Source organism: Equus quagga, chromosome 9 (genome assembly GCF_021613505.1).
Source record: "Equus quagga isolate Etosha38 chromosome 9, UCLA_HA_Equagga_1.0, whole genome shotgun sequence".
In the NCBI taxonomy this organism is placed as follows: domain Eukaryota; kingdom Metazoa; phylum Chordata; class Mammalia; order Perissodactyla; family Equidae; genus Equus; species Equus quagga.
Window position 1 is genome coordinate 41450932 of NC_060275.1, and position 13701 is coordinate 41464632.

Genomic DNA, 13701 nt, shown 5'->3' on the forward strand with positions numbered 1-13701 from the left:
GGTTGGGTAGTCTTTTTTTGTTTTTTGCTTTGTCTCTTTTCTTCTTTCTTTTGAAGTCCACTCAAGAGCAAAAACGTAATAAAAACTCGTGGTGTTTGTAACCTGGTATAATAAATTCAAACCTAAACAAGTTAAATCTAATTATATGGGACTGCTTTCTAAAGAGGATGTAGATATGCTCTTAAAAATTATTGAGGTAAAGCTTATGTGAAACCTAGATTTCTGTTTCTCTTTGATGGATTGAAGATGAAAGAAATTTATTTCACTCTGCTTCCCTGCTATTACTCTCTGCTCATTTGTACTTTGAGCAAGTTCAAATTTACATAAAAAATGGGAAGGAGGTAGTAAACATTACATTTTGTTCATCTCTCTGTACTATTTTAAGGACATAGAATAGGGCCCAGAAAATTAGTTGGCATTTTCAGTTTTTTCATTTGGCATTCATTTTTTGAGAGTGTCATGACTATGATCAGGGACAGCTTATGTTAAAATTGAAAGAGTCATTAAATGAGCTTTGCAGTTTCTTTGTTTTGCCATCATGATGAACATCCTTCTCTTGGCTGAATGGAGTTCATGAGTTTTTTGGCTTTGTGCTTGGAGAATGGAGAGTAGAAGGGGCTTTCGAGAACATCTAGTACAATATTGCCTTTTTTAGATGAAACCGAGGTGCAGTGAGCTGTCCAGTGTTAGGCACTGTACCAGCAGAATCAGGACCAAGAAAGGAAGGATCTTTTGGCTTTAGTTCTGTGCCTCTCTGAGGAGGCTCGGCATCTCAAAAGGCAGGGATTTTTATAATCTTTGTCAATTTACCAGTTTCTCCCTGAGGAAGAAATTAGAGGCTTATTTTCGAAGCACTTATCACGAAGAATTAAACTGACCAGCTTGAGAATGAACACTGATTTTGATTTCGTCTGCTTTTACAATCTTGGTAGGTAGATTTGTGATTGAAAGGGAGTGTAACAGTTTAAGTAATTAACTCTCAGAGAGAAATTACCAAAACAGATATTGATTCTAGATCATCCTGCCCCCTGCGCCCGCCAACACATCGAGACTTTACAAGATCCATATCCATACTAGATATTATGGTGATTTATGATAAAGTATTTATGATTTGATGAGGAATCTTCATCTCTCTGGAGTTTTTGGTTTGAAAGAATTAATGTAGAATTAGAGAAAGTGAATTTTACAACTATATGATTGAATACTTGTAATAAAATGACTTTTTGAAATTTCTAAGTATATTTTATAGTAGAAAATCACTTATGGATGAAGGGATTCATTATGATATTTCAGTTTGCTCATTTAGTCTCATTCTATTTGATGGACATTACTACTTTAATTTTTTGTTTTTATTGTTTTAAAATGATTTGTTTTTGTAAGTTTTTGATAACGGGGAATAGTCATTTTGTATTTCTGTTTTCCCATTGGACATGCTAATTGAGTCCATTTGGGTTTATTGGGCAGTTACCTAATTCTGAATATTATTGTGTTAAATTAAAAAAAAAAAAGCTTATTGAGTCATGGCATTCTCTCTTTTTCCTTTTATAGCCAACACATATCTCTTTATGGTACAAGCTCGAGGAATAATGTTGAAAGAAAATGTGAAGACAATAGGACATATGATCAGGCTGTACACAAATAAAAATTCTACACTCAATGGTACAGGTAAGATCGTTTCCTGCTGACTCTTGCTGAGCTTCTGCTTCTTACCTTGTAGTCATAAAGCAGAAACCAAATGTTTCAAGCTCTGGTTTTGCCTGCAAGTAACTCCCTGTTAAGGTGAGGATATCTCCTACGAAGTATACTGGGAGATTCTCTTCCTGCTGGAGCCAGGACCGTCACATTTTCTGTTCTACAAAGGTGGTGAGGGTTTTGTACAAGGATACTTAAATTAATTCTTGTAAACATAAACAAAATATGAAAAGCAGTTTGTGCTTTTTCACTTCACCTATTATGTTTAAGAGAAAATAACTACAAAGAGAATGATTTATTCATATTAGCCATTCTGCCCTTTCTTTATGCCCATTCTAATTCCTAAAATATTTTTCCAACTATGTCTAAAAAATACTTATTGGTTTTTGTTTATTTATTTACTTGTTTTTTATTGATGTAACATTGGTTTATGACACTATGTAAATTTCAGATGTACCTCATTATGTTTTTATTTCTCTGTAGATTGTATCATGTTCACCACCCAAAGACTAATTACTATCCATAACCTTACTCGTGTGCCCAGTTACCCCTATTGCCCTCCTGCTTTCCTCCTTCCCCTCTGGTAACCACCAGTCTGATCTCTGTATCTATGTATCTGTCTGTTGTTGTGGTTGTTTTTATCTTCCGTTTATGAGTGAGATCGTACCATATTTGACTTTCTCCCTCTGACTTTTTTCACTTGGCATAATACCCTCAAGGTCCATCCACGTTGTTGCAAATGGCAAGGTTTCATCTTTTTTATGGCTGAGTAGTATTCCGTTGTGTATGGATATGACATCTTTATCCATTGGTCCCTTGATTGGCATTTAGGTTGTGTCCAAGTCTTGGCTATTATGAATAATGCCATAATGAACATAGGGGTGCATATATCTTTATGCATTTGTGTTTTCACGTTCTTTGGAAAAATAGCCAGCAGTGGAATAGCAGGATCATATGGTAGTTCCATTCTTAATTTTTTTAGGAATCTCCACACTGTTTTCTATAGTGGCCGCACCAGTTTGCATTCCAAACAGCAGTGTATGAGAGTTCTCTTTTCTCCACATCCTCTCCAACACTTGTTATTTCTTGTCTTGTTAATTATAGCTATTTTGACTGGCATGAGGTGATATCTCATTGTCGTTGTGATTTGCATTTCCCTAATAATGAGTGATGTTGAACATCTTTTCATGTGCCTGTTGCCCATCTGTATATCTTCTTTGGAAAAATAGCTGTTCAGATCTTTTGCTCATTTTTTAATTGGGCTGTTTGTTTTTTTGTTGTTGAGATGTATGAGTTCTTTATATATTTTGCATATTAACCCTTTATCAGATATATGGTTTGCAAATATCTTCCCCCAGTTGTTAGGTTGTCTTTTCGTTTTATTGATGGTTTCCTTTGCTGTGCAGAAGCTTTTTGGTTTGATGTAGTCTCATTTGTTTATTTTTTTTCTACTGTTTTGCTTGCCTGGTCAGACATGGTATTTAAAAATATGCTGCCAAGAGTGATGTTGAAGAGCATACTGTGTATATTTTCTTCTAGAAGTTTTATGGTTTCAGGTCTTACATTCAAGTCTTTAATGCATTTTGAGTTAATTTTTGTGTATGGTTTAAGAGAATGGTCTACTTTCATTCTCTTGCATGTGGCTGTCCAGTTTTCCCAACACCATTTATAGAAGAGACTTTCCTTTCTCCATTGTATGTTCTTGGCTCCCTTGTTGAAAATTAGCTGTCCCAAGATGTGTGGGTTTATTCCTGGGCTTTCAGTTCTGTTCCATTGATCTGTGTGTATGTTTTTTGTGCCAGTACCATGCTTTTTTGATTAGTATAGCTTTGTAGTATATTTTGAAATCAGGGCGTGTGATGCCTCCAGCTTTGTTCTTTTTTCTCAGGATTCCTTTGGTTATTTGGGGTCTTTAGTTGTTCCATATAGATTTCAGTATTCTTTGTTCTATTTCTGTGAAAAATATCATTGGAACTTTGACAGGGATTGCATTGAATCTGTAGATTGCTTTAGGAAGTATGGACATTTTAACTATGTTAATTCTTCCAATCCAAGAGCACAGAATATCTTTCCATTTCTTTGTGTCTTCTTCAGTTCCTTTCAACAATGCTTTACAGTTTTCATTGTATAGGTCTTTTACCTCTTTGGTTAAATTTATTCCTAGGTGTTTTATTCTTTTTGTTGCAATTGTAAATGGGATTCTATTCTTAATTTCTCTTTCTGCTACTTCATTGTTAGTGTATAGAAACACAACTGATTTTTGTATGTTGATTTTGTACCCTGCAACTTTACTATATTCATTTATTATTTCTGAAAGTTTTTTGGAAAATTCTTTAGGATTTTCTATGATGAAGTGAGTTTTCTGTAAAATCACGTCATCTGTAAAATCATGTCATCTGTAAATAGTGACCTTTTTACTTCTTCCTTTCCAATTTGGATCTCTTTTATTTCTTTTTCTTGCCTGATTGGTCTGGCTAGGACTTCCAATACTATGTTAAATAAGAGTGGTGAAAGTGGGCCTCCTTGTCTGGTTTCTGTTCTTAGAGGGATAGCTTTCAGTTTTTCTGTGTTGAGTTTGATGTTAGTTGTGAGTTTGTCATATATGGCCTTTATTATGTGGAGGTATTTTCCTTCTATATCCATTTTATTCAGAGTTTTTATCATAAATGGATGCTAAATCTTGTAAAATGCGTTCCCTGCATCTATTGAGGTGATTATGTGATTTTTGTTCTTCATTTTGTTAATGTGGTATATCACATTGATTGATTTGCAGAGTTGAACCATCCCTACATCCCTGGAATAAATCCCACTTGATCTTTTTAATGTACTGTTGTATTCAATTTGCTAGTATTTTCTTGAGGATTTTTGCATTGATATTCATCAGTGCTATTGGCCTGTAATTTTGTTTTTTTGTGATGTCCTTGTCTGGTTTTGGTATCATGGTAATGTTGGCCTCGTAGAGTTAATTAGGAAACTCCCCCTCCTCTTCAATTTTTTGGAAGAATTTGAGAAGGATAGCTATTAAGTCTTTGAATGTTTGGTAGAATTCACCAGGGAAGCTATCTGGTCCTGGACTTTTATTTTTTGGGTGATTTTTAATTACTGTTTCAATCTCCTTCCTGGTGATTGGACTGTTCAGATTCTCTGTTTCTTCTTGATTCAGTTTTGGAAGGTTGTATAATTCTAAGAATTTATCCATTTCTTCTAGATTATCCAATTTGTTGGTGTATGGCTTTTTGTAGTATTCTCTTATAATCATTTGTATTTCTGAGGTGTCCGTTGTAATTTCTTCTCTTTCATTTCGGATTTTATTTATTTGAGCCTTCTCTTTTTTTTCCTTGAGTCTCTCTAAAGGTTTGTCAATGTGGTTTATCTTTTCAAAGAACCAGCTTTTTGTTTCATTCATTTTTTTCTTTTTTTTTTTTGGTCTCCATTTATTTCTGTTCTGACTTTTATTTTTCCTTCCTTCTACTGATTTTGGGCTTTGTTTGTTCTTCTTTTTCTAGCTCCTTTAGTTGCACTGTTAGATTATTTGAGATTTTTCTTGTTTGTTGAGGTAGGCCTGTATTGCTGTAAAATTCCCTCTCAGAACTGCTTTTGCTGTATCCCATAAATTTTGGCATGTTGTATTTTCATTTGTCTCCAGGTATTTTTTGATTTCTCCTTTGATTTCTTTGTTGACCCAATCATTGTTCACTACCATTTTGTTTAATCTCTACATATTTGTGGCTTTCCCCATTTTCTTCCTGTAGTTGATTTCTAGGTTCATACCATTGTGGTCAGAAAAGATACTTTGCATTATTTCAGTCTTCTTAAATTTATTGAGACTTGTTTTGTGGCCTAATATGTGATCTATCCTGGAGAATGTTCCATGTTCATTTGAAAGAATGTGTATTCTGTAGCTTTGGGATGAAATGTTCTGTCTACATCTACTAAGTCCATCTGGTCTAATGTGTCATTTAAGGCCAATGTTTCCCTGTTGATCTTCTGTTTGGATGATCTATCCATTGGTGTAAGTGGAGTGTTAAAGTCCCCTACTATTATTGTGTTACTGTCTATTTCACCTTTCATGTCTGTTAATAGTTGCTTTATATATTTAGGTTCTCCTGTGCTGGGTGCATAGGTATTTACAAGTGTTGTATCCTCTTGTTGGATTGTTCCCTTTATCATTGTGTAGTACCCTCCTTTGTCTCTTGTTACAGTTTTTAAGTCTATTTTGTCTGATATAAGTATTTCTACCCCCCTTTGTTTTCATTGCTATTTGCATGGAGTATCTTTTTCTTTCCCTTCACTTTCAGTTTCTGAGTGTCTTTAGGTCTGAAGTGTGTCTCTAGGTCTGAAGTGTGTCTCTTGTGTGCAGCATATATATGAGTCTTGGTATTTTATCCAGTCAGCCACCCTGTGTCTTTTGATTGGAGCATTTAGTTCATTGACAATTAAAGTAGCTATTGATAAGTATGTACTTATTGCCATTTTGTTACTTTTGGGGGATGTTTTAGTAGTTTGTCTCTGTTCCATTCTGCTTCTCTTGCTCTCTTCCCTTGTGGTTTGATGCTTTTCTTTAGTATTATGTTTGGGTTCCTTTCTCTTAAATTTTTGTGTATTCATTATAGATTTCTGGTTTGTGATTGCCATGAGGTTCATATATAATAACCTACATATATAGCAATCTATATTAAGTTGATGGTCTCTTAAGTTTGACTTCTTGCTGAAAGCACTACTCTTTTACTCCCCTACTCCCACATTTTATGTTTTTTATATCATATTTAACCTCTTTTTTGTGCATCTGTATCCATTACCCTTTATCATGGAAATAGATCATTTTACTACTTTTGTCTTTTGACCTTTATGTTAGCTTCATAGGTGGTTGATCTGCTACCTTTACTGCATATTTGCCTTTACCAGTGATTTTATTGTGTGTGGGGTTTTTTGTTTTTTGTTTTTGTAATTTTCTTATTCCTATTTGTGGTCTTTTCTTTTCCACTTAAATAAGTCCCTTTAACATTTCTTATAGCGCTTTTTATTGGTGGTAAACTCCTTTACTTTTTGCTTCTCTAGAAAACTCTTTATCTCTCCTTCCATTCTGGATGATAACCTTGCTGGATAGAGTATTCTTGGCTGTAGGTTTTTTCCTTTCAGCACTTTAACTATATCGTGCCACTCCCTTCTGGCCTGTAAGATTTCTGCTGAGAAGTCAGCTGATAACCTTATGCAGTTTCCTTTGTATGTAACTTGTTGCCTTTCTCCTGCAGCTTTTAGGATTCTCTCTTTATCTTTAGTTCTTGACATTTTAATTGTGATGTGTCTTGATGTGGGCCTTTGGGGTTTGTCTTGTTTGGTGCTCTCTGTGCTTCTTTACCAGGATGTCTATTTCCTTCCTCAGCTTAGGACCATTTTCAGCTAGTATTTCTTCAAATAGATTCTCTGCCCCTTTGTCACTCTCTTCTCCTTCTGGGACACCTATAATATGAATGTTAGTGTGCTTGATGTTGTCCCAGGGTTCCCTTAGACTGTCCTGGTTCTTTTTAATTCTTGTTTCTTTTATCTGTTCAGCTTGGGTGATTTCCTCTGGTCTTTCTTCCAGTTCACTGATCCATTCTTTTGTATCATCTACTCTGCTTTTGATTCCCTGTAATGAATTTTTCATTTATAGTATTTTATTTTCATTTCTAATTGGTTCTTTTTTATATTTTCCAATTCTTTGTTGAAGTTCTCACTGAATTGATCCATTCTTCTCCCAAGATCAGTGAGCATCCATATGACTGTTAGTTTGTACTCTTTATTAGATAAATTGTTTATCTCTGTCTCATTTAGTTCTTTTTCTGAGAATTGTCCTGTTCCCTTATTTATAACATATTCCTTTGTCTCCTCATTTTGCCTCTTTCTCTGTGCTTACATCTGTATTAGGTAGATCTCTGCGTCTCTTGATCTTGGAGAAGTGGCCTTATGTAAGAGATGCCTTATGAGGCCCAGAAGTGTGCATCCCTCTTGTCACCAGTTCCTAATGTACCAGGAGTGTCCCCCATGTAGGCTACATGTGTCCTTGTGTTGTGGCAGGGTTGCTTTTACTTCAAGTGCATGGGGAGGCTAGGCTGTCCCCCCGGATGGCTGGTTGTAATGCTCAGCTGTGTGTGGCTGCTATGGTCCCTTCAGTCACTGTATCAGGTGTGGGGAGCCCCAGCACAGTTGGCTGCAAGGTCTAGTAGCACATTCCTGCTGCACTTTTTTTGTTAAGTGAGTAGACCCCCAACGTGGCTGGTTGCTAGGCTCGGTGGCTTACAATTGATGTAGGCCTCTGACCTGTAAGGCTGTTGTCAGTTCTCTCACTAGTGCAGCTGGGTGGTGCCTACCCCAGGTGTGGCAGTGCACAATTGTTTCAGGCATTGGAAGGTGGGGCCAATCCCCTGTGTGGATGTTTGAGAAGTACAAGTCTGCTGCAGCTGATAAGCCCCACTGCCTGCAGGCCCACACACACCATCAATGCAGTCCTGCCCCTTGTGCACACTCGAAACCATTGTAGGGTACCTACTCGCCCTGCTGTAGAGGTCCCACACACCCCGCCTATGCTGGCCCACAAATTGCCCAAGGCCTTGCTGTTGGGTGGGTCCATTCCCTAGGGCAGGCTACCTGCCCTGGTTGAACTGGATTAAATCAGTGCTCTAGTGGGTGTGGTAGACCCCTGTGCTAACAGGCCAAGGGAAGAACTCCAATGGCATCTGCCAACATCTGTGTCAGCACACCTGTACTAGGTCACAATAATGGCTGCCACCAATGTCTCAGTCCCTGAGGAGGTCTCACCTCTTGCCGAGATGTACCCCAAGCCTGTCAAGTGAGTCTCTTTTCACCAAAGGACTGTCCACCTTTCCTTCTCGCGATTTTAGGTTGCTTTCTGAAATGGGTGGATTTGTACGTGGGCCATTTAAGAGCAGGCTTTTTCTTTCCCTTATGTTTCGTAGCATTTCTGGGGATAGTCCCCCTTGTTGTTGATAACCAGCAAAGCCAGACATTATGATACTCACTTATTGTTTTTAATTATAGAAGATTCTTAATAATTTTTATGGGCTTTTTAGGGGCTGAAGGAGAAATTATATAAAATTTGAGATTGGTAACTGCTCTGGTCTTTTTAAAATATTATCTGGAAGAAGAATCTCCATCAGAATCACATAAGGTTAAAACCTACATAATAGCCCAAACTAATGATTTATTGATGGTGGAATTGATGTAAATTTAACTATTGCGGAAGAATGCTGATGCTCCTCCATGGCAGTGTTTCCACATGGTCTCTCTCTCTCACAGTATTGTTAATGTTACTTTAAAAGGGTTCAATGGCTGATTGTCAGTTGTTTCATTCTCTGTGTTCTTATTTTAAACAGTTAATATTAAAGATTTAATTTGTGTCAACAGTTCTTCATCGTGCCACTGTAAACTACACACAGCTCACTGTATTGATAGGAAGTCCTTATCTTCCAACCACAGGTATTTTTTCTTAAAATGTATGTTAAGGTAGGTAATAGTTTGGACCCTTCTAAAAATTCAAGACCGTAACATACTGATTCTTAATTTAATGTCACACATGCTTCTACTCCATTCTAATTGTTTGCCTAATTTGTGATATGATGCTACAAATCAAAACACTTAATTTTTTTCTCTCTTTTAACTGTAAGGAAGTTTCTTTTAGAAAGACTGTCTCATCGTAGATGATATTTTAATAGTGCAATAAAAGTCTCATTAACTGGTTTTCTGCGTTAATTGGTCTTTTGAATAGTAGGTCCATTTCAGAAAAAGTTTAAACGTTTTAAAAGCTTCTCTAGGACTTGTCCTAGTTGAATAAGTTGTGAAAGTGTTCACTGAAAGTTCATTCAACTGAACAGAAATATTAAGCATCTTTAGGTTACTGTATTTGTATAAGTGAGTGCTAAAAATCTGTGCATAGTCAGGTTCTTTTCCTGGGGTATAAATAAGTTATACATGTGAATGTTGAGCTTGATTATGAGAACCGATTACTTGGACAAGACAACTTCTCCCCCAGCACCCTGCAGTGAAAAAAACAAAAAAAAAGGGAAATCCTCTTCTTCCCTCACCAAGTCATAGTTTCAATGAAGGCTGAACAACCAATGCATACTTTGATTAAAGTTTGCTTTTATGAACCTTTGAAAACTTTTCATATGATTCCTTTACTCAGCAGACAGTCAGTCATTGTATCAGTTAGGAATTAGGTTTGCTTGTAAGACTGCAGGAAATACATGAGGCTCATGTTCTTATACAGAAGAAGTCTAGAAGTTGGATATCTGTTGCTTTTATAGAGAAAGTCTTCAGTGCTTTCCATCTTCTGCTCTCACATGTAGTTTCCATAGTCTAAGATGGCTGCTGGGGCTCCAGTCTTTGTATTTGTACTTGGATCAGTAAGATGGAGGAAAGGAAGAGGAAAGAAGAACAAATAGAGTTCCCTCTTTAAGGGAACTTCCTGGAAGTCTCACATAGTATTTCTACTTACATCTCATTGGCCAGAACTTAGTCCTAAGGACACTGGGAATTAGAGTCTTTTAAGCTGGCCTCCCTGGTGCTCTGAATGAAATTGGGGTTCTGTGACCTAGGGAGGAACAGAAAATGGAGTTTGAGCAGACAGCTGTGAGGCTCTACCATGTTCACTTATATTGCACAGTTAGTATAGTTAGTGTACTTAATCAGACATTGGAGATACAATATTAAGGAAAACGTCCTCCCTTTATGTGAGGCTCTCTAGGCTTTGGGAGAGATGGAAACATAGTTATTTATAATGCAATTGTTTATTTCTGCACAGACTTATACAAATATAATTTGTCAAAAAGGAGATAATGGCCCATAATATGTACAAAGAGCTAATTGAACTCCAGGGGAGAATTGATTAACATGTACTGGCTTATTTAAAATTTAACAGTTAGATTAGACCTTAAAAGTTCTCGTCACAAGAAAAAACATTTGTTCATATGTTTTTGTGAGGTATGTGGATGTTAATTAAACTTGTGGTCATCATTTCACAACCTCTACAAATATCAAATCATTACGTTGTACACCTTAATCTAATATAATGTTATATGTCAATAAAAACACAGTTTACGAAAAAATAAAATTTAACGCTTAATGGCAAATAGGTGGTGATATTTATAAGTACATTTGATTTCAAAAAGAGGACTTCACCCCTGTTCCTGGATTTCTGAAGCATCAAATGTAAATAGATATGTATAATATTTTTGTAAAGAAATAACATAGTCTCGTAATCAAATGGTGCCTTGCCTTGTAGCCATGGAATCAGTCAAATTAAGAAAACAAGATGTATTCAGTGAATAATTACCAAAGCAGACGATAAGGGTCATGCAGCCTTAGAGCTGGTAGCTTTGTTAGAAATAACCCAGCACACTTCCTTATTTGATGGATACACAGGCTGAGGCCCTTAGATGCTGCCAGATCGACCCGACAAGCCAGTGCAGACCAGAACTCTCTTTGAGTTTCTTTTTTTAAAACAATTAATTAATTAATTAATTTTATTTTTGAGAAAGATTAGCTCTGAGCTAACATCTGCCAGTCCTCCTCTTTTTGCTGAGGAAGACTGGCCCCGAGCTAACATCTGTGCCCATCTTCCTCTACTTTATATGTGGGACGCTTGCCACAGCATGGCTTGCCAAGCGGTGCCATGTCTGCACCTGGGATCCAAACCGGCGAACCCCAGACCGCTGAAGCGGAACATGTGCGCTTAACCGCTGTCCCACCGGGCCGGCCCCTGTTGAGTTTCTATTACCCATTTTAGGCTGCCCTTTTGCAGGAAGAAAAAACCCTTGAGAGGTCTCCTTTGGACCCATCCTCCTTTTCCCTGAAGTGATAAGGTCCAGTGTAGAGCTGAGAAAGGGACCTGTCCAGAAGTTTTCATGCTGTTTTCCTTTTCTTTGGGTGTGGCTCTGGAAGGGAGGAAGAAGGCAGGGGGGTCAGAACTCTTTGTGTTCTCATTCATTCATTAGATTAAATAATGTCTGCATTTTACGGCAGCTGTGGTGGATCAGTCTTAAATGCATCTATCATGCATTACCTTTAAGACTGCTCCTGATTTTGAAAGCAGTGGTTCTACTTATGGACCTAACCACTTCTGCAGGAATAATGATTTTGTGGGTTTATTACAGTATGGTCTCCAAAAGCTTAAATCATTCTTGGCTATATTAGCAGTTCTGAAGTGTTCGTTTGCAGTAAGCTCCTATCATGTTGTAGGTACTTTATTAGATGCTAGAAATCAAAGGCAATTTGATTTTAATTAAAAGAAGTTTTCAGACTAATGTCGGGGGGATTGATAGACTTACATACATAATACATTGGGGTGATGTAAACACCCCTGGACACAGCCCTCAAGGAGTGCAGTGGCACTTCTGTAAGTCTGGTAATGGGTTGAGGTCCTTATGATCATTTAGAATGGCATGGCCAAGAATAACACTTTTAGCTTCAAAACTTTGTATTTAAAGGAAGTGAATATATTCATTTTGCATGTCTTTAAGGTTAAAAAAATTTTTTTTTAATTTGATTCTTTAAAAACTGATAAAAGTGATCCATAGGTTCTTTGGTGAAAGATTAGTCATTCTAACACTGAAATGAAAAGCGAAACAATCCTCTGGCCCTCCTGTTGCCACCAGCCTCCCCGAGGGGAGCTATGTTCACAGTTTGTTTTGCAGAGATGTCTAGAGAGCTGCAAATCTGGGAGTTGGATGTGGATTTATAGAATCATAGTGTGTGGCTAAGAGAAGGAGCCCAGGGATTATCAGTATATTGTGCAGAGTAAGAAAATACTCTCAAAGTTAACTACATGACATTAAGAAATTACTTTAGGATTGTCTGAGAAAGTTGATATTTATCTGCCTTAGGGTTGTAAGAAAATGAATCTTTGGAACACATCAAGGCAGTAGACTTCCAGGAACAACCTTATTTAACTTCTATTTTCAACTCCTACAAATGGATAGTATGTAGTAGATGCTTTGCTAGCATAGTAGGAGTCCTTGTAAAAGGAGAAAATTTTTTTGAATATAACCTTAAATTTGACATAGATGTGTATGTGTGTGTGTGTGTGTATATATATATATTTTTTTTTTTTTTTTTGGGTGAGGAAGATTGGCCATGAGCTAACATCTATTGCCAGTCTTCCTCTTTTTGCTTGAGGAAGATTGTTGCTGAGCTAATATATCTGCCAATATTCTTCTATTTTTTGTATGAGGGGTGCTGCCCCAGCATTGTCTGACAAGCAGTGTGTACATCCGGCCCAGGATCCGAAGCCATGAACCCCTGAACTGCTGAAGCAGAGTGCACGAATTTAACCACTACGCCACTGGGCTGGCCCCTAGATATATTTTTTAAAAGCATCTTAAGGAAGGAATCAGAACTTTATTGGACTCCCTTATGCTTATTTATGTTTAATATCTTTAAATCTTTCAGATACAAGTGGTGAGATACAGATTCTGGGATACCAGAGGAGTTTCTGTGGTCTTGGTCTGTCCCTGGGCATACAAAACAATTAATGTCCACTGAATCCCCCTCCCCTTTCGCTTGGAGGATTTTCCTTGTCAGACTCTTTGCCGGGTTCCTTTGGAGAAAGGCGATGGGGAAGATTCTGGAGCTTTCCCACTTGCTGGTGGAATAGGCCTTAGTAGTTGTACTGTCATTGGTGCCTATTGATCCTGTTGGGGTTTTCCGGCAACATGATAAACCTTAAAACCTTACTGATGCCCTGCCAAATTCATAACTGGGGTTTCTGTGCAGTCCTTTTGAATTAGACCTTCTCCTCCAGCTTCTTTCACTTTCTTGGTTCCAGATCCGTGTAAACCTCCACTTAGCAGCCTCTGCAGGGCCCCTTCCAGTAGGTGGGCCTGGAGGTGGGTTGAGTCTCTTTGGTCTGAAGTGCTGTCCTGGCTCCCAGGCTGCATCCTCGTCAACTTTATTTTGACGATGAGTGAATATGTATGTTAGACAAAGCTGTACAGGGGAGGTGTTTCGTTTTCT

The 13701-nt window shown here is 37.4% G+C and overlaps 1 protein-coding gene across 2 annotated transcripts in view; it reads left to right on the plus strand.

Annotated features, from left to right (window-relative positions):
• B4GALT6 (beta-1,4-galactosyltransferase 6) overlaps window positions 1-13701 on the plus strand; it is a 79222-nt gene that overhangs the window by 17462 nt on the left and 48059 nt on the right. For both annotated transcript variants that reach the window (XM_046672051.1, XM_046672050.1), the window contains exon 2: window positions 1549-1665. In XM_046672051.1, coding sequence (XP_046528007.1) covers window positions 1549-1665 — 117 coding nt within the window. The remainder of the gene's footprint in view (window positions 1-1548; window positions 1666-13701) is intronic.